The following is a 19,493-nucleotide window of genomic DNA, read 5'->3' as shown; positions in this document are numbered from 1 at the left end:
GGGGCGGGAATGCACAACAGGCTTTTAAATTCTCACGGACTTAAACTTCCTGGAGCCATGGAGGGTAGACTAGCCAACCCCTGAAACAACTGCCCTGAGACCACCTTTACCCTTTGAACCAAAAATATCCCCTGAAGTCATCTTATAACCAAACAACAGTTTCACTGAACTAGTAAAAAAGTCTGCCTGGAGCATCATCGTTGTAAAGGTCTCTCTGGGGTCAAATGGACAGCAGCCACTGGAAAGTTCCGCTAGGAACCTCAGGTGAGCGTCAACGGAGGTTAAGCGGGAAGAGGAGGGTGTGGATGGAGACACAACTCAAGAGAGTCCCATCAACGTCCCTGAATGGCGCATGCTGAAACTGCCGGACTGGTCATATGCACAAGTTTCACAAAGTTCATGGGAGATGAAATTAACAGGATAAAATGTTCCCTGAATTTATGAAAAGCCCCCTGGTATGTTTTGTTGAGTATGTTCTCAACAAAGCAAAATTTAGTAAAAAAAAGCATTTGCAACTCCCCCTCTAGATGGGAGCCTGGCCCCTGAAGACAAACGACATGGGGGTGACAGCCATGGAGATGACAGCCATGCGCAGGTGTGTGAGGGCTAGGTCTGTTTGCTCATAGTCGTTATTTCCAAAAAGGCACCTGGGCATTGCAGGACCTGCTGACGCCCACCCACAGGGCCATTCCCAGCTACCTGAGCGCACAGGGCCGGGGAGAGGTCGGGCTCCTAGCCTCAGGCTGCCTGTGCCCGGCCCTGCTGTGACCACCACACAGGCTCTGGTCAGCAGCGCACTATCAACGCTGAGCTGCTCCGGACACGTGAGATCTGCCAGCTGGGCCCAGGGCCTCCTCCCTCCACCTCTGCCACAGAGACCATTAGAATGCACTGAGCTCTTCCTGACTGAGGTGGACGCCCGGCTTCATGCTGCTGCCAGGGACCCAATCGTGGGGTTACTTACAACAGCAGTTCTCAACCTATGGGTCGGGACCCCTTGGGGGGTGTCAAATAACCCTTTCACAAGAGTCGCCCGATTCATAACAGTAGCAAAATGACAGTTATGAAGTAGCAACGAAGGTAATTTTAGGTTGGGGGGATCACCACAACATGAGGAACTGTATTACAGTGTCAAGGCATTAGGAAGGTTGAGAACCACGGACTTCGAAGGAGCCAGGGGTGCTGGACCTCAACAACTGGCCGCAGAAAGCCTGGGGCACACAGGCTGGCGGGGCCTTGGCCGGCTGCGTGCGGAGGAGACTGGGAGGTTCACGAGACCCAAAAGGGAGAGAGGAAAGAAGGGAAAAGGACCCCCTTCTGGGCAGCGGAGGGCCCAGGGTTGGAGCTACAGTGTGGGAGCAGGTTCCCAGCTTCTGGCAGAGAAAGTGGGGAGCAGGCAACCAGGGTGGTCCCTGGGGGGGGAAGAGCAGCAACCACAGAGGCCAGGGCAGCTGCCACAGTGCTTATGTCATTTCGGAAGTGGTGGGAGTTTGGAAAAGGGGGCCCCCTAGGGCCCTGGAATTCCAGCAAGGGTCAAAGGTCAACCTGCGTTTAGCTCTCCAAGAGAAACTGCAAAGGCAAGAAGCTGGGGGTTCAGGGCTTACACGCCTTGGAGGAGAAGCAGATGATCAGTCTACCCATAGGGCCCCTCTCTAGGAGAAGGCCAAGGGGCTCCTCAAGTGCTCCCCGTGGCCTACAGGAGCTGAGGGAAGTGGCTTGGGATCCAGAAGTCCACAGCTTGGGGGCCAGAGAAGGGCGCCTCTGGTGGGCGCTCTAGCTCAGTCGAGTTAGCCCAGACCAGCTAACTAGACCCTGAAGGTCCCACCCCATGCACCTGGGCAGAGCAACAGCTGCAGCCTGACCTCTTAGAGACCGTTAGAGCTTCCGCCCAGAAGCCCAGGCCAGGACCAGCGGCTGTGAGGTCTTGGTGACTCAAGGGGAGGAAGGCCCCGACAGGGTCTGTAGCACCCACCCGTCCAGAAGGCATTGGGTGGTCCCCTTCAAAAACAAGGGGACAGGCAGCCTGGAGTAAGCGAGACCCAAACTCCTGAGCCAGGGCCAATGGCAGGGTCTGATCAGACCTGTCAGCTCAGAGAGGCCAGCTGGCTGCTGGGCCCTCCACTCGCTAACCCCCGCCTCGACTTTTGAGAGTGCTGGGCCTCGAGGTAGACCATCGACCCCATGGGCTGGAAACTGATCTGAAAAAGCAAGGCCTCTGCTTGGCCCTTCTGGGCCGGAACAAGCAATTCCATGAGTGCTCACCAACCAGAGGGTCAGGACCAACTCTAACTCACAGATGGGCGGACATCACCACGCTGTGCTCCTGAGAGTCGGGGGCAGCGCGCCACCCCGAGAGAAATGCTGGCTCCAGAAGCTGAAGGGAGCCCCCACGCTGTGCCGCCCCCACAGGCTGCCTTTGTCCCCAGAGCTGGCTCCCGAGTTCAGGATGGGCACTGGGCTATCCGCAGTGGAGGGCAGTTTGCCATCACTGACTGACATGCATACCAGTCCTTGCCCACTCTGCACGGGAACCGACCACTACACTGTCCGCCCTGCTCCTGGGGGTCTTGCTCCACCAGTACCATAGTGAATTCCACTTGTTCCTCCTTCCCCACCCAGTCCATTCGGCCATCCGGCAGCCCGGAGCTCTTGGGCCTCTGGAGACGGGAGGGGCGGAATCTAGTCCTGCCTGCAGGGAACCTCTCAAGGTCACTTTGCAGGCACCCCACTAAGATCCTACCGGAACGTCAGCACTTCCCGTCCTAATCGGGGAAAGCTGGGCAGAGTTGGGACTCTGACATACCAGGGGACTGGGGGGCATCACACACCGCCCCCCAATGCTGCAGACTACCCTACCTCTGCAATGGGAAGAGCTAACCAGGGTGAACAGGTTCCCCATCCATCCACATCCACTGTACAACTGGATGGGGCGGGCGGAGTGTCAGGAACAACAGGCCACCAGCAGGCAGTGTGGCCTGGTGCTGTCTGGCCAGGCAGAGCCAGCGTGGGGAGCTGGGCAGAGGGGTGGGCTGGAGCCGGAAGGAGCCTGCAGAGCCCCGGCCAGTGACGCCTGTCCGATTAGAGAGGTATGTGGGCTGGAGCCTAAACACAGGATGTGAAGTACAGAGGAAGGGGACTTGGGCGGGTGGGAGGCGGAAGGGAGAGAGAGGGCCAGGCCCGGTCAGTTCCACCCGCAGCATTAACCCCTTCAGGGCCATATAGCAGGCTCTGGTTCAACTAAAAACACCCCAACCTGGGGTGGTGTGCCCACTCAAGCCCCCTTCCCCAGCTCTCCACCTCTGTAACTGGGATCCAAGGTTGGGAGAGTAGACAGGGGCACTCACTCAGAAGGCAGTGAGGGCACCTACAGGGCAGTGTCCAATACGATGAGCTAGTGGCCAGGCTCCATATATCTGTTTCTGGGTGGTGGGCAGGAGAGATGCAGGGGGAGAGGAGAAGGCAGAGCAGGCGTGGGATGGGCCCCAGCAACAGGCGGTGCACTGGGGCTCAGCAGGCTCTTCAGACAAGGGTGGGGCTGCCAGTGCCACCAGCCCTCCCCTGAGTGGTTGCAGCCCAAGGACTGAGCTGGGACACCCTCTTCCCCAGGCACACCTTCGTCTTGAGGACCCCTCCCAGGCAGGATCAGAGCCCACTAGTCATTTGACTGGTGGGCACTATGGGGCCCCCCTAGGTAGCAGAGAACCCCCCACCCCCAGTCGTGAGCAGAGCTGGGCTTTTCAACTGCCCAGGGCTCCACAGGAGTCTTGCTGGCGCAGTGACTACACACTGGTCTGCTAACCGCAAGGCCAGCAGTTCAAAAGCATCAGTCTCTCCGTGGGAGAGAGAGGGCTTTCTACTCCCATGAAGAGTTAGTCTCAGAAACCCACAGGAGCAGTTGGACCCTGTCTTAGAGGGCTGTTATGAGTCAGCATCGACTCAGAGATTGTGAGTTTGGTTTTTGGCATTCCACAGATGGGAGAATCTTCAGTCCCAAGCACCAGAGGACTAGGAGTCCAGGACTCAGGACCCACACCTTCCCTGTGGGCACCCCCACTTACCTCAGCCTTATACATTCGGATGAGACCCTGGTTCACTTTGGACCAGGAGGGGACAGCACTGATGTTCCACAGCTGGTTGGAGTGCTCAGCAAAGGGGCCTGTCTTCATCTGGAAGAGAGAGCACACAGCTTCGGTGGGGAGCAGCCTGGAAACTCGCCTTCGCTCCCCTCCCCAACAGCATGGGCGCACAAAACTGGGGGGGGGGGGGAGCAGGCAGCAGTGACACGCAGCAGTGCCTGTGAAGACCCAAGGGGGTGCACAGTGTTCCCTGCCTAACCCTCTAGTCACCCCTTCTCCCTCAACCAGAGGGGCTTGACTCCCACCTCCCACTCACTGTAGCAGCCACAAGGAGAGAACGAAAACCTTCATTGGAGCTCTGGGTGCAGCTCCTACCAGCTCCCTTGGGGCCCCAGCGTGCCTGGCCCCGCCCCCACTCAGGCTGCCCAGAGACAAAGGGCAGGCTCAGCGGTGGTCAGTGTCCCCCGCTGAGCCTGCACCTGCCACCAGGGCTGAAGAGCAGCAGGGGGGCTCTGGCGGAGAAGGGCCCAGGTGGGGAAGCCCCAAACCCAGACGTCAACGCATGTGCGGCACTCTGGGAAGACAGGTCTGGTCACAGTCAGCCCAGCCCGGCCCGGGTCAGAGGTCGGGGAAGGGTGCTCCACTCCTGGTCCCTCTTCTTTGCTGAAAGCCTGCCCCTCCAGGAAAGGGGCAAAGACTGCGGCAAGCCCAGTCAAGGCCCCTTCAGACACCAGAGGAGAGACGCAGGCTAGTGTGTCGTGTGCCCTGCAGGCGCCACCAGGCCACACACCGTCTTTATTAACCAAGTGGCTCCGAAGGCAAAGGGAACGAACGAGTGGAAGGTTCCAGAAGAGGTGTCGTGGGGATTTGGGGAGCTGGCTCCCTCCCCCCATGTTGGAGGGATCCTAGCTGTCTGGGCCTTCAGAAGCACCTATGTCCTGCCCTACAGCTTCGGCCCAGCTGGCCCGCACCCACCAGCTCCCTGCAGAAGCTCCAACCAGGGCAACTCGGGGGTTGAAAGTAAAAACAAGTCACCCGCTGGCCCCAGGCTCCCAATAAGTCTGTCTCTAGGTTCTGTTCAAGGTGCTCTTCCAGGCTTTCCCGCAGGGAGGCCAGCCCGAGGTGCCAGCAGGCTTCACTGGGCTCCTCCCTTTCTCCCAGACTGTCCCCCACCCCCCCGAAACTCTGTCCAGCCGAGGTCAGCAAGCCAGCCTGCAAGGCCTGGCCTGCACCAACTTTGCTCCACTCAATCAGACTCCACCTCCAGCCTCCCGGGCCCCTCCTCCTTCCCCTCCCCTGAGCCTTGCCCCTCCCCCATGCTTTTGGTGCTTGGGGCCTAGCCAAGCTCCCACCCCAGCCCCAAGGGCTCAGGGGTCACTGGAACTGTCACCACCTTCACTCTCTGGACAGGGCCTTGTGGGCAAGCTACCTGGGTGGCACCAGCTGCTTTGGCCAACTGCAGCAGCTCCAGGGGCCTGTGCAGCCCGCGCCTGGGGCAGAGGCCACCAGAGGTGACAGTTCCTGGGCCAGCCATGCTCTCTAACTAGGGGCCCAGGAAGGGGGTCCTCCAAAGTCCCCTGGCCTGCTGCCCTGGAGCCTCTGTGGTCCTGGGCCCCCACCAGTGGAAGGGCCAGAGGTGCTGGTTCTCAAGGGGGGGGATGTGCCCTGAGGCCTTCCGAGCCTGAAGGGCCCCCCCCTAGCCCTTCAGGAGGGGGCAGGAGCTGCTATGGGAAAGGAGCGTGGGGAAGGAGAAAGGAATCGGGGCGAGAAAACCAAAAAAAATGAGTTCATTCTAGCCACAAAGGGAGAAGAGAATGAGCGAGCACCAGCGAGCAAGCTGCAGTCCCGCAGTGACCCCAGGGGAATCGTGTGAGTCAGAGCAGCCATATTGAGCAGGAAATTACTCACAGCCGCTGCGTTCCTGCCTCTCCACTCCCGAGAGAATCGGCCTTTTGTAAATGGTTCCTCTGTCAGTAACTGAGGGGGGGATGGGGCGGGGGATGGGGGAGGCTCTGCACAGCGCCTTCCTGTCAGCTCCTTCCCTTCCAGCTGAAATCTGATCCCTCCCTTCCCAAAACTCCCAATTTAGAAGCCAGATTGAAACTGAAATTCTTTTCCTGCCAGCCCTAGGCTCTTAAAGGCGCCAGCGCTGCATTTCCTGAGAGGGCTGAAGCCCCAGAAGGTGGGGTCCCCCATCCGGGATGGATGCCTGGGGCTAGGAGGGCAGGTCCCACGTGGAACCCCGGTTCCGGTCCCAACTTTGGTCGTTTTGGTAAATTTCCCAGCTGCACCAGTGCACTGAGATCCCGCTCTCCAGCAGCTGCACCGCCCAGGCAGGCCCAGGTCCCACAGGCCAGGGTCACTCACCCACCACCCACAGGGGCTGCAAAAAAAACCCGTGGAAGGCGCTGGGAGCCCAGTCACAGGCTCTGCAGAACACACACGGGCACATGCACTCAAACGCGTAGGCTGCTTCAAAAAAGGCACATCAAACTCACTGCCTTGAGTCGCTGTCAACTCACAGTGACCCTGGATGGGCAGTGTGGCTTCCCGAGAGTGTACTCTTTATGGGAGTGGATAACCTCATCGCTCTCTCGAGGAGCAGTTGGTGGTTTCGAACTGCCAACCTTGTGGTTGACAGCCCAGTGCATAACCATTAGGCAACCAGGGCCCCTCGGTGGGTACAAGATCTTGCCTACAGTGACTTCAAACCATGGGACACGGCCCCCTCCTAACAGCCTTTGTAACACTGTGCCCTACAGCCCAAGAGGAAACCAGAGGGAGTCAGAATGGCTAAAGACTGGTCCTGCCCCCACCTCCCTACTCACACTTCTTCCCCACTTACGGAGCGCTTGGCTGCGACCTGGATGGTTGGCACCTGGACCCTACCAGCTGCTCTGAGGGAGAAAGATACAGGCGCCTGCTTCTTTAAAGACTGGCAGCCTTGGAAACCGTCCTGTAGGGTCCCAGGTTGGAATCCAGGGCCCTGCACCAAGGTCCTCCATAGAACTGGTACTGGGCGTTCCATGGGCCGTCAGTGCCACCTAGTGGCCACTGTCGGATTTCCACCGGCAGGGAACTGGGTCCCCAACTTTGGGAAAGCTTGTGTTTATATGTGTGTGCACGTGCATGCGTGTGTGCGTGTTCTTTTTGTCGCAGTAACCAACCAAACAAATGAAACACAAAATTCCAACCTGAAAGCAATTCTCTTGTGAGCCCTGTCCTCGATAAGTTATTGGCAGGGACCCGGGGCTTGCCAGCCACCAGGGGGCACCAGAGCAGCACTGACCCACCACAAGGAAGAGCAGCAGGCCAGTCCCAGCATGCAATCTGCACCCCTTCTTCCACCCAGCCCCTCCTGTTTGTCCTGAGGCTCCTGGGGCTCTTTGGACCCTCAGAGTCCCCGCCAGAGGCGAGCAGTCGTGAGCCAGGCTGCCCCCACTCCTGCCGACCCGGGGCTCACTACCGTGCTAAGCAGCAGGTGTGAGTGCGCTCGCTTGAAAACCTCTGGGCCCAGGAGTGTGACCTGTGGCAGAGGCCTGAGCCGACTGCTGGCCACGGGGAGCTGGGACGCTCTAACTGCCTGGCCAGGCTTCTCCCTGGTGTGTCCCTGCAGCAGAAACGCCCCCAGTGTTCCTCTACCACATCTACGTGCACTTGGCTCCACAGGTCCTCTTGAAAGATGCTACACGTGCACACACACACACACACACACACACACACACACGCCCTCTGCCCCCCACCCCCCCCCCACTCGAGACTTGAGACCTCCAGTTAGTGAGCGCGTCAGCCCCTCAGCTCAAGGAGCCCGGGGGTCCGGTGGAGACACTCCTGGTGGCTTTCAGGAGAGACCAAATGGGGCTTCCTGTTCAATAGGTGCTCTCCTGGTGCCAGCAGCCAGGTTCCTGGGTCCCACTCCAAAGCCCCACCCTGCCGGGGCCAGCCCTCACCTCAGTAATGAACAGGATGCACTCCAGGAACATGTAGTCCTTGTGGTTCTCGTTCACGGCCTTCTCGTCCACAAAGTGTCTGGGCTCCAAAGAGGGGTGGTCTGGGAAAAGCAAAGCACCCTAGGGTCGAGAACCTGGCGCGTACACCTCCTGGGCCCAGCAGCCCAGCCCCGGCCGACACCCAGCCCCGATGCTCTCAGCACACAATCCCACGGGAGCGTGTGCGCAGTCATAGACTCTGCCTCCTCCTCGCTGCGGGTCCTCATTTGGGAAGGAGGTAAGGACACCACCTCCCCCCGGGGGTCGCTGAGCTGACAAAACAGCCCTTAGGGAGGTGCCTGGCTCGGGGGAGGGTAGCTGTGAGCAGGTTGGCAAAGACCCTCCTTACGGGGCCACTGGGGAGAGAATCGATCTGAAGCACTTAGCAGGGCCTGACAGAGAGAGAGCAGAGCCTGGCCAAGTGGCCGTTTACTAATATTATTTCATAGGCAATTAATTCTATGTCAAAATAAGGCCTTCTCTCCACAACACTTCAACCCCCAAGATGCACACCCCCACCCCAGGGAGATCGTGCAGAAAAGCATTTTGAAGGCATCACCAGAGCAGAACCGGCTGCACCCCCTTCCCCCCTCCCGACGGGCCACCGCCCAGCACTTGGCAGCAGCCCCCTGCCGCCCCCACCCCAGCTTTGCACGGGGCTGGAGAATAACAGCGGATGGGCTATGACGCTGGTCACCAAGTCAAAAGAGCCCCTCATTTTCCACATAACACCGCTCACACACACACAGCTGCTGCCAGAGGCTGGGGAGCATTTCACAGGAGTCCACTATGCATGGGGTGGGTGGGCGCCCGCGGCAGCCCAGCCAATGTCACTTTCCATTATCTCGGTGGCGCTCCGCCTGCACCTCTCCCCCAGCCCGACACCCCGGAGAGCAGCCGCAGGTCGACAGCAAACAGCCTCTATCAGTAGCCGGTCTAATGTCCTGCTGTACAAGCTGTCACTGACCATGGGCCCTGGGCAGGAGGAGAGGGAAGGAGGGGCGGGAGGGGGGAAGAGCGGGGAGTAGAGGGGGGCAGCAGACCAGCGGGGCCTCTGCTCAGTACCTATCAGCTGCGAGCTACCCCAGATGAAGGGTAGAAACTGGAAGTCATCCAGGCCCCACACACCCTGGCTGCCGGCTGGCTCCATCCGGTATGTCTTCTGGAGCTTCCGCATAACCTCAAGGTACCTGCACAAGACAGCGAGGGAGTGAGGGAAGGAAGCAAAAAGAAACAGCCGGCCGCAGCCCTTCTGCCACTGGGAGCACCAGGAGGCCAGAGATAGGCACGTGTGCCTGGTCTCGACTGCCATTAGCCCAGATGGGCGCACAGCGCACATCCGCTGAGGCGTGCAAAATCATGGAGCCCCTGTTCCCTTTGACCTATGTACTCCGCCTTCTTTCTCTTGGCCTCGAAAAGGCAGACCCCAACCATCCACTCCCTCTGGCAGCCCCCCTCCCCTTCTCTAACCCCGTTTGCCCCTCTAAAAGGGGAGAGGGTTGACTTTGATTCTCACGGCACGCCATGGGTCGGCCGCCCGGGGCTTTCAGACACCCCAGAGCAGCATGGCCCAGCCAGGGGCCCGGGGACGGGCATTTTACGAGCTCTCCAGGTGGCTCCAACACATACTGTGCGGCCTGGAGGGTGCTCGGAGAACTCGGGGGGCAGCAGGCCCAAGCTGGACTGCTGGGTGTGTGGCCTCAGTTTTTCCTAGCTGTACAATGGAAAGAGGGCTGCTATCCCATGGGGCAGTTGCGAGGATGAATGGAGCTGATAGGTGAAATGCCTCTAAGGTGCAGGCCCTTGCAGTCACTTGCTTTTACATGGAGGTGAATGCTGACCTGCCTGAAGCGAGTCTTTGAGAGCCAGCCCACGCACCCGGGTCTGAGGAGCACAGGGAAGGGAGGGCCACCCCTGCGACTCGGGAGGAAAGACCCCCACCCCGCAGGTCCCCCCTTCGCTACCTCCTCTTGCTCACCTATTGAACACCTTGAAGACAATAGCTATTTGGTCGTCTACCCGAAGCACCCCAATCTTGCAGAGACAGCAGAGAAAGGCAGCAAAAGCCGCTTCATGCCCTGGGGAGAGAAAGACAACAGCTGGGAGTTGACAGTCTTCCAAAAGTTGGTAAGGGGCTGCTGCTTGGCCTGACCAGGGTCCAAACCACTGACCACGGGCCCACTCTGAAGAAGGGAGTCAGCATGCAATCTCCACAGAGACCCTGTTTCGGGAACTACCAGCATTGTCATGGGACTCCTAAAAGGCCCACGCTTTTGACTCTGTAAACAGGCATTTACGGAGATGTGTGCAGACTTGGCTGGCTCATCCAGTCCACCCTATTTACTGAGCACCTACTAGGTGGGCAGGTCAGGCCCTGGGGAGACAGTTCCAAACAAGTCCCCGCCGGAGTCATCAGGGAAGACAGGCATGACATCTACTGTACAAGGAGTCCCAGAAGGACAGCCCAGGGGGACCTTTACATAAAGGTTCTAGGAAGGTTTCTCTAAGAAAGTGACCTATCATCTGAAATGTGAAGGGGGCGGGGGAGCTAGGAGAGGGGTCTGGCCAGAAGAAACAGCATGAGCTAAGGCCCCGAGTCAAGAAAACGCTTCAACTGTCTGAGAGGCCCGAGAAGGTTCTCACTCCCTGCCATCACAGTGGCCCTGTAGAACTGGCCCGTGGGTTTCTGAGACTAAAGCCTGACAGGAGCAAAAGCTTTATTTTTCCCACAGAGAAGATAGTAGGTTTGAACCAATGACCTTGTGGTTGGCAGGCCCACGTGAAACCCCAGAAGCTAAGAGGAAGTTGTACTGCTGTGAGGTGCCATCCGGTCGTTTCCGACCCATACCAGCCCCGTGCACAACAGAGAGAGCACTGCCCGGTCCTGAGCCACCCTTGCCACTGTCTCTATGCCTGAGCCCACTGCGGTGGCCACTGCGTCAATCCGTCTTTTTGAGGCCTTTCCTCCTCCACTTGACCAAGCATGATGTCCTTCTCCAGGGACTGGTCTCTCCTGACAACATGCACAAAGTATGGAAAATGAAATAAGGCCTTGCCTTATTCTTCTCCAGCACCACAATTCAAACATCGATTCTTCTGTGGCTTTCCTCATTCAATGTCCAAGTTTCACATGCACATGAAGCGGATGAAACTACCATGGCTGGGGGCAAGTGCACCTTAGTCCTCAAAATAACACCCTTGCTTTTCAATCCTCTATAAAGAGGTCTTGTGCAGCAGATTTACTGAAAGCAACACATCTTTTGACCTCTTGACTGCTGCCTCCGTGAGCACTGATTGTGGATCCACACAAGACAAAGTCCTCGACACCGTCAAGGATAACCAACGCAGAGCGAGCAAGGAAGCAATCAGAAAAAGATGCGGTAGAAGGCAGCGAGGCCTGAGCAGCCCCGAGGAGTTAAGACTCCATCTGAAGAGCAATACTGACCACTACTAAGCAGAGAATGTGTTACAAACAAACTCTCTCTGCTTTCAAGCTGATTCCAACTTCTACAGTCGAAAAAGAAACAACTGCCCCAATCCCTTTCCCAGTCTTGTCTAACAGGAGGCTCTGGACTGAACACCGCAGTTCACCGTGTCTGCAAATGTGCTCCAAGGGAGGTGAGCAAAGAGCAGTTCGGTGGCTTCCTACGCGTTTCTGCAGACATAGAGTCCTACCCGGCTCGCTGCACCCTCCCAGCCCAGTTCCCACTAAGACCTGCCAGGGGCCAAGCAACAGTGGACTCTGATGCTCCCCTTACAGAAAGCACACAATCCAGAAACCGCACAGCCTGCTGACCTGGCGAGACTTCCCCTGGAGCGTCCCTGCTCTGTGTGATCACAACCTCCCCCGACAGAGAAAGAGCTGCAACGTAGCCCCTGCAGAGGACCGAGTGGCAGTGGAGGGTGTCACTGTACTGCTGGCAGCAACCCGGAACAGGGCAACGGGGGCCAGGGTGAGGGTGGGCCAAGCACTGGGCTTCATAAATAGGTCGACAGTCATTGAAACACCTGTGTTTGGGCTTAGTCCAAAAACACGCCGTGCCCAACAGTCGCTGAGCATCTGATAAGCCAGTTCTGCAGCAGCAGGGGAACGGAGGACAGAATGTTCTAGAATCTGGGGCCCTTCTCCAGTGCCTGACTCTGGGCCTGGATTCCTTCTTGGGGGGCCACAATCCCTGAGGGGTGGGGGCTGGGGAACACCTGAGAGAGCAGCAGCTCTGGCCTGTACCCACTTCAAGGGGGCAGGTGAGGCGAGCCCTTGCCAAAGCAGGGACTCTGCGCGCTCCACAGGCTCCCCTTTGCTTTGAGACTATCCCCTGGTGAGGTGCCCCCACACTCCTCTTCAGAGCCCAGCGTGACGGACAAAGACCTGGTACAGGTGGTACAGAGACCTGGCTGAGAGGCCGGGCGAGCAAGTGCCAGCATGCTGCCAACGGGTTGGCTCCTCTGAAGGGCTGCCTTGCGGTCTAGTAAGGGCTCAATAAATGACTGGTTTGGATGAAGAACAGAGGTCGGCTCCGCAGGCAGGCTCCGAGAACGTGGCAACAGCGCCCCCTGGTGGGCCACGTTAGCACCTCAGGAGCACCTCAGGCCTCCCGACCCCTGGGCGCTGGTCCCCGCTGGCCTTGGCAGATTACAGGAGTTCGGCAAAGCCTTGGTTGCTCAGAGGGGCTGAAGACCATGCAGGGTGCAGAGCAGGCTGCCCAAGGGAAGAATGCAGTGGGCCCGAGAGCAGGCGATACCTGTGCCATAGTCGATCCGCGTGGAGTTCCCCACTGACTCCTTTAGGTAAACAGCCACCTCAGGCACCGCCGCTGCCAGATGGGTGGGGACCACCGTGGCCACCAAATTTTCTGCCTCCTGATAACACAAGGCACAAAGTGGTGGGAGCAGATTAGGCGGCACGCCCGTGGGCAGTCACCCAAGGGCAGCATCTGACTGGGGGCCCCGGCTGCTCTGGCTCCCTAACCCAGAAGGAAGGGGCAAGGCGGCCTGGACAGAAGAGGGAGGCCACCCTGGGGTGTCTTTTCATCTGCTGCCCTCCCTGCTAGGAACCAAACAGGCCCAATCTGAAAAAGGACCTTTCAACCTCCTCATCTGGGAGCTCGTTGGAGCCCGTGAAGACCTTAGCCCAAACATGACCTCTCTCTCTCCCCCACTCCCAGGGTAGCGAAGGTTTCCTTCGTTCGCCACCAAGTGACAAACACAAGCATGCTCACAGCAGTGTTAATTCATAGCAGCTAAAAAGTGTGACCAACCTGCAACCAGGTGTGTCCATCAACAGCAGAGTGGACAAATAAACTGTGGTATATTCCTACAGGGACGATTAGGCAGCAGTGGAAAAGATCAGCTGCTACACACAAGAGCACAAGCTGTCAGACCGAGACAAGAACTTCAAACACCAGCAACGCCAGTCGTGTTTCAGACTTCAACAGAAGTCAGAAGAACTGGGGGATATTAAATGGGAGAGGGCACAAGTAGCCCTGCTGGAGTGCTAGAATATTCTGTAGCCTGATGTGGGTGGTGAGTGCCTGGCGCTGGAGGCAGGAACACATGTAAAACCATACTAATTGTACAGCTGTGATTATGATTTCCCAGCTTTCTGGTATTAAAACCTTTTAACACTTGTACTTAAGTCAAATGAGAATCTTTTTTAAAAGTACCCACGGGTCATCTGTGGGCCCAGAGGGGACCCAGGCAGCTCTTCACCATAGGCAGACCTGTGCCAGGTCCTGGGTGCTCCCCTCCGCTCCCAGGAAGGCGCTAGGCCACAGCAAGTAGGGGCTGTTTCTCTGAGCTCCATCTGTGTGTGGACACTGGCATCTGACTCTGCTTATAACCCGAACTCCAGGCCCAATGCGGCGGAGCTGCAAGCTCCCGCTCTTCCAGGAAGACCTGAAATTCTAGTATTATCTTTTTCCTTTGCTTTAAAACTGACTTTTTGAACTTCCTAGATTCAAAACTAAAACATTATAAAAATATATACATTTAGAAGTTCATTCCGTCCCCTGCCCTCATAAAGAAGCCACCCTCCTCGGGATCCTCCAGGGATCTTTCTTCATGTAACTATGAGCATTATATACAAACGTCAACCTACCTTTTTATTTTTCCCTTTCTTACCAAAAGCTCTCTTAGCATGTACCATATAGACTCAAGTATAAGCTGACCCGAATATCAGCCAAGGCACCTAATTTTACCACAAAAACTGCATTAAAATTGTGCTGAAAAACTCGGCTTATACCCGAGCAAACACGGTGTGTCGTTACACCTGGCTTTTGCTCCTTCTTCTGAACCAGAAGATAAATTCTAAAGCCCTCTCCCCCGAACCCCCTCCTTGTTCCTTTGTGGAGTCCACTGAGAGCTGCTGTGGGCCTGGGCGCACCGGCTTTACTTGCCGAGTCACTGACTGACGGACACTATGAGACTTCCCGTCGTCACACTGACTTCACACGCAGCCTGTGTGCAGGACATGAAGTGCACTCCCAGGAGACAACTGGGGCTGAGGTTAGATGCTCCCCAGTGATTTCATGCTCCCCAATGGCTCAAACAGCATGGGCTCTGCCCCCTCTTCCTACTACCCCAGCCCCACAGGTCTTCACTGCGGCCTCAGTCACCAGCCCACAGCCCCAAGCTCTCGCGCCTCTGCAGCGGCAGCCTCACCTCATCGAGTTTGGCATACCAGGTCCTGTACGCCTTGTTCCCAAATCGAGAGGGCTGGTCCACGGGCGGGGTCTCGTCAATCCACCTGTCCAGTGTGTCAAGCAGAACGACCAGTTTCTCGATGGCCTGTAAGAGGAGGGAAGAGGAGAGCTGCGGTGCCGGCGCCAACGCCGCCCCTGTCTGCTTTCTAAAGTCGGTGTTAGAGGACGCAGGGACACCTACCCATCACAGGAAGTGGCAATGGCCGTGATCCTGCCGTCCACAAACACACCGCCTTGGCACTTTGACCTACTCTCCCTCCTCACCTTGGACTTGGCGTCGGGTTCTCTACCTCGCTCGTGGTGCGAGAGCGTTCAAGCCAGTGGACCTGGATTCCAATCACAGGTAAAGCAGCCTGAGTCGCTTCAAGGCCATGAGTAGGAACCCCAACTCTCTGGGCCTGAGTCTTCACCTCGAGATCAGGGCTGATCATCAACCCCTGCCTCCCTCGGCCATGCGGGGGCTGTGACAGGGCATGGGCTCAGACAACAAGTCTGCTTCAGTGCACACACCACCTGAACAAGCAGCTCACAGGGCCTGTTGGCTGCTCCTTTTCCTCAGCATACCCTGAGCTTCATTCCACATCAACTCTCAAGCAAAATCGTATGATTTCTTTCAATACGTGAATTTTGTACTTAACCAATGCCCCATCATTTAGCCAATCCCTCACTGTTCACGGGTCGAGTTACTTCTACCGGTTCACTGCAACCTGACCTGTGAGAAACAAGCTCACCACGGGCTCTGTGCAACCGCTGGGTCAGAGGCCCAACTATGCGGTCACCAGAAAGGGCTACCGAGGACATACCAAACCCACAGCCCGGCAGCGGTGGCGGCAGCGATGGCTGCTGCCCTAAGCTTGGCCCCAGGAAGCCGCAGCAAGCTCCGGAGCTCCCTGGAGGCCTGAGGTCTCTGGCGCAGCTCTGGCTGGGATGGAGGAGGCAGCTCCCCAGCCAACAGAAGCCAGGCCCCAGCTGCTGGCCCAGCTGGGCCATGAATAATTCAAGCCCCCCACCCCTTCCCCTTTCTGGAGCGGGCTTTTGAACACAGGGGGCTGCCACTGCTATTGTTTGGGGTTTGTTGGAGGAGAGGGGCTAGGGAACTGTGGGCTGGGACCACTCTTGAGGCTCAAAGCATCACGGGAGCTGCCCTTCATCTCTGAGCCTGCTTCTGCCCTTTGGGATTTCATGGCCAAGGCAAGTCCGCCCCGCCCCCATTTGACTTGTGACATTTTTCCTTTGCCCCTTCGGTACATTAAATAATAAACAGCATAAAGGGAGAGGGGAGGATATGGGGGAGTTGAAAAGTAGCTCAAATCAGTGAATATGAATTTGATGATCTGAATGTAAAACCCGCACCTAATTCACAATTTTTAAAAATAAAAATAAAGAGGTTTAGTATTAAGGTAGCAGAAGGACATTGGGCCTCCACTCAAGTACTCCCTCAACACAAGAATACTCTCTTCTAGCAAATTGGCATTCTATGATGCTCACCTTCCCGACACAACCGCTGAAGACAAAGCAGGTGAATAAGCAAATGTGGTGAAGAAAGCTGATGGTGCCCGGCTATCAAAAGATATAGCGTCTGGGGTCTTAAAAGCTTGAAGGTAAACAAGCGGCCATCTAGCTCAGAAGCAACAAAGCCCACATGGAACAACATATCAACCTGTGTGATCACGGGGTGACGAACGGATCACTGAAGACAAATGGGTGCATAAGCAAATGTGGTGAAGAAAGCTGATGGTGCCCAGCTATCAAAAAGTATAGCGTCTGGGGTCTTAAAGGCTTGAAGGTAATCAAGCGGCCATCAAGCTCAGAAGCAACAAAGCCCACATGGAAGAAGCACACCAGCCTATGCAACCACGAGATGTCGAAGGGATCAGGTGTAAGGCATCATCAGAACAAAAAATCTTACCATAGTGAATGATGGGGGGAGTGCGGAGTGGAGATCCAAAGCCCATTAGTAGGCCACTGGAGATTCCCTTGCAGAGGGGTCTCGGGGAGGAGATGAGCCAGTCAGGGTGCGATGTAACAATGATGAGAAATACAATCTTCCTCTAGTTCCTAAAGGTTTCCTCCCAGCTCCCACTACCATGACTCGAATTCTATCTTGCAAGACTGGCTAGACCAGAGGAGGTACACTGGTACAGATAGGAACTGAAAATACAGGGAATCCAGGACGGATGAGCCCTATAGGACCAGTGGTGTGAGTGGCAAAACAGGGAGGGTAAAGGGAGAATGGGTAGGAAAGAGGGAACCGATTACATGGAACTGTGTGTGACCTCCTCCCTGGGAGACAGACAACCGAAAAGTGGATGAAGGGAGACGTCGGACAGGGCAAGATATGACAAAATACCCATTTATAAACTATTAAGGGCTCATGCGGGAAGGGGGAGCGGGGAGGGAGGGGAAAAATGAGGACCTAATGTCGGGGGTTTAAATGGAGAGAAAATGTTTTGAGAAACGATGTACAAATGCGCTTTACACAATTGATGTGTGTATGGATTGGGATAACAGTTGTACGAGCCCCTAATAAAATGTTAAAAAAAATAAAAATAAAGAACAGCATGGCTTCCAAAATAAACCTGCTAACCATCATCCAAAAGGTAAGACAGGCACACTCTCAAACGGGAGGGAGGGCGGGCAGCCCTCTTGACTCCCTCTGAGTCCAGCATCCTGCTTGTCCTCACTGCTGGGGGAGGGATGGCGCTGCCACCCTAGACTAGCCTGCCTCTCCCAAGCTGCAGCTGCCGAGCAGGAGAGCCAAGCCTTCTGCTGTCCCTGTGGCTGTGGGCAGAAACTCATCAGAGAGCTCTGGAAAGCAAAGGAGTCATCTCTGTCCCCCCAGGGAGACACAGTACTCACCACCCGCCATGCTCTGCTCCCAGCTCAGGTGGAACCCAGACTCCAACAACTGAGAGGCTACTGGGAACTAGAGCTGAGTCCAAGCACTGAACCCTAGCAGATACCAAGAATGGCACTCGGAGTGTGCCTGGGACTGAGCTCCCTGCCCGCCTGAGAGACCCCTGGATCTGATGGCACCTGTGAAAGAGTCCTGAGTAGGTCTGATGGTTCCTCCCACTCCAGAGACGAGGAAAACCGAGGCTCACAGGGAACAAGGTCACTCAGTTCAGAAGTGACAGGGCTTCCAAAGCCACGCTCGCTCTTACCCACACTGAGTTCCTGCCAAAAGGACAGGTCTGGAGCTGAGACAGTAAATACCTGGCTGGTCTGAGGATCTGCCACAAGAGCCTCAGGGGCAATTAAGGAACCGGAAAGGGATTTAGGAGCAAGGATTTGCTGGGGTAATTACAACCTTCTCCCTCAGGCAGCCCTTCCTCACCACTTTCCCAGCCCAATGAGCAACTCCCCACTGGCCCAAGAAGGGGCCCTCTCTCTCCCTAGCCATCCTGCTCCCATGACCTCCACCGGATTGCTAGGGAGGTCCAAGGGGAAGCCAGGCCTGGCTCCCCTCAAGTGGACAGAACCAAGGCCTAGGCCACACAGCAGACAGTTAAGGTCCAGGAAGAGGTCTGGGGGCCAAGGGAGCAGTACTGGGGCAGGTGAAGTGAGTGGGCAAGCACAGGACGAGGCCTTACCCACCCCCCACCCCCACCCCGCCTTCCCTTGGCTGAGCTGGTGAGACAAAGCCCAGAGCGAGCACAGCCCAGGTCCTGCTATCTGAGATAAGCAGCTTACGGTGGCTCTGGGCCAACTGGGCCAGTAACCCAGGAGGCCAGCAGAGGGCTGGGACTCAGCCCTGGGAGACAGCACCAACAATGGCAGGCAGCCTGCAGGACCTCGCCTTCTGATGGGTGTCAACTGCACACTGCTCTTGCCCTCCCGGCACAAACAAGTCTGCCTCTGACGAAGCGGCAGGAAGCTCGTGCCCTGGGTTGTCCAAGGCCACCCTGTGAAAACCAGCGTGGCCCTTCCTCCAAACGTTAGAAAGCGAGAGTCTACATGATTCTGCTACACTCCCCAGCCCACCTGACATGTCCAGACACGTGTTCACCGCAGCACTGGGCACCAGGGCTGGGCGACAGAAACAAGGGACGTGCCCATGGGCAGATGACTGGCTATGCCACAGTGTGTGCTCACAGCAGAAGAACAGGCAAGGTCGGAATCAAGTGAATGATGCTGGGGGATGGACGTGGTGCTGAGGAAGTGGGTCAAGCATAGAAGGCAGAGGCTGGCGGAGACCACGACGATAAAAAGCCAAGGGCAGGTGGACTCGCAGACGGACACACTCTGACGGCTCCCAGAGATGGGTGGGACAGTCGAGAACCAAAGCGTGGACATGTCCCTTCACTCAGAGAGACGTAGGCCGAACAGGTGTGCGCCAGCACATGGGAGCAGGCCCGAGCACACATAGGTTTGGCAACATGTGGTTCGTGCGCTGCTGCAAGTATATCCAGGGCAAAGTTAGGCAAACTTCTTCTCCACAACCAAAGGCCTTGAGGGGCTGTCACTGGGCTGGAAGACTTAGGTTCATAATCCCAGGGGGCATCTTGATCATTTGATGTAACCAAAAAAACCCGCCCACTGCCATGAAGCTGACTCCAATCCACAGAGAAGCTTCACGAGTAGACAGTCCCTCTCTTTCCTCAGCAGAGCTGGTGGCTTTGACTCACTGACTGTGTTAGTCTGGGTACTTTAGAGAAACAAATCCACAGAAACTCATGTATAAGAGAGTTTTATAGAACGGTTAAGGGCACATCAAGAAAACATCC

The 19,493-nt window shown here is 56.7% G+C and overlaps 1 protein-coding gene across 2 annotated transcripts in view; it reads right to left on the bottom strand.

Annotated features, from left to right (window-relative positions):
* PTPA (protein phosphatase 2 phosphatase activator) overlaps positions 1–19,493 on the bottom strand; it is a 35,721-nt gene that overhangs the window by 5,098 nt on the left and 11,130 nt on the right. The window contains exons 3-8 of one of the 2 annotated variants that reach the window (XM_004713259.4): positions 14,726–14,851; positions 12,808–12,925; positions 10,044–10,143; positions 9,131–9,255; positions 8,027–8,127; positions 4,059–4,166 (exon numbers count right to left, since the gene is read on the bottom strand). In XM_004713259.4, coding sequence (XP_004713316.1) covers positions 4,059–4,166; positions 8,027–8,127; positions 9,131–9,255; positions 10,044–10,143; positions 12,808–12,925; positions 14,726–14,851 — 678 coding nt within the window. The remainder of the gene's footprint in view (positions 1–4,058; positions 4,167–8,026; positions 8,128–9,130; positions 9,256–10,043; positions 10,144–12,807; positions 12,926–14,725; positions 14,852–19,493) is intronic. The other variant, XM_045288575.1, reaches the window with a different exon arrangement.

This window comes from Echinops telfairi, unplaced genomic scaffold, assembly GCF_000313985.2.
Source record: "Echinops telfairi isolate 266 unplaced genomic scaffold, ASM31398v2 ScPeMD7_22;HRSCAF=79, whole genome shotgun sequence".
Lineage (NCBI taxonomy): Eukaryota > Metazoa > Chordata > Mammalia > Afrosoricida > Tenrecidae > Echinops > Echinops telfairi.
This window is presented reverse-complemented; position numbering and strand designations above follow the sequence as displayed.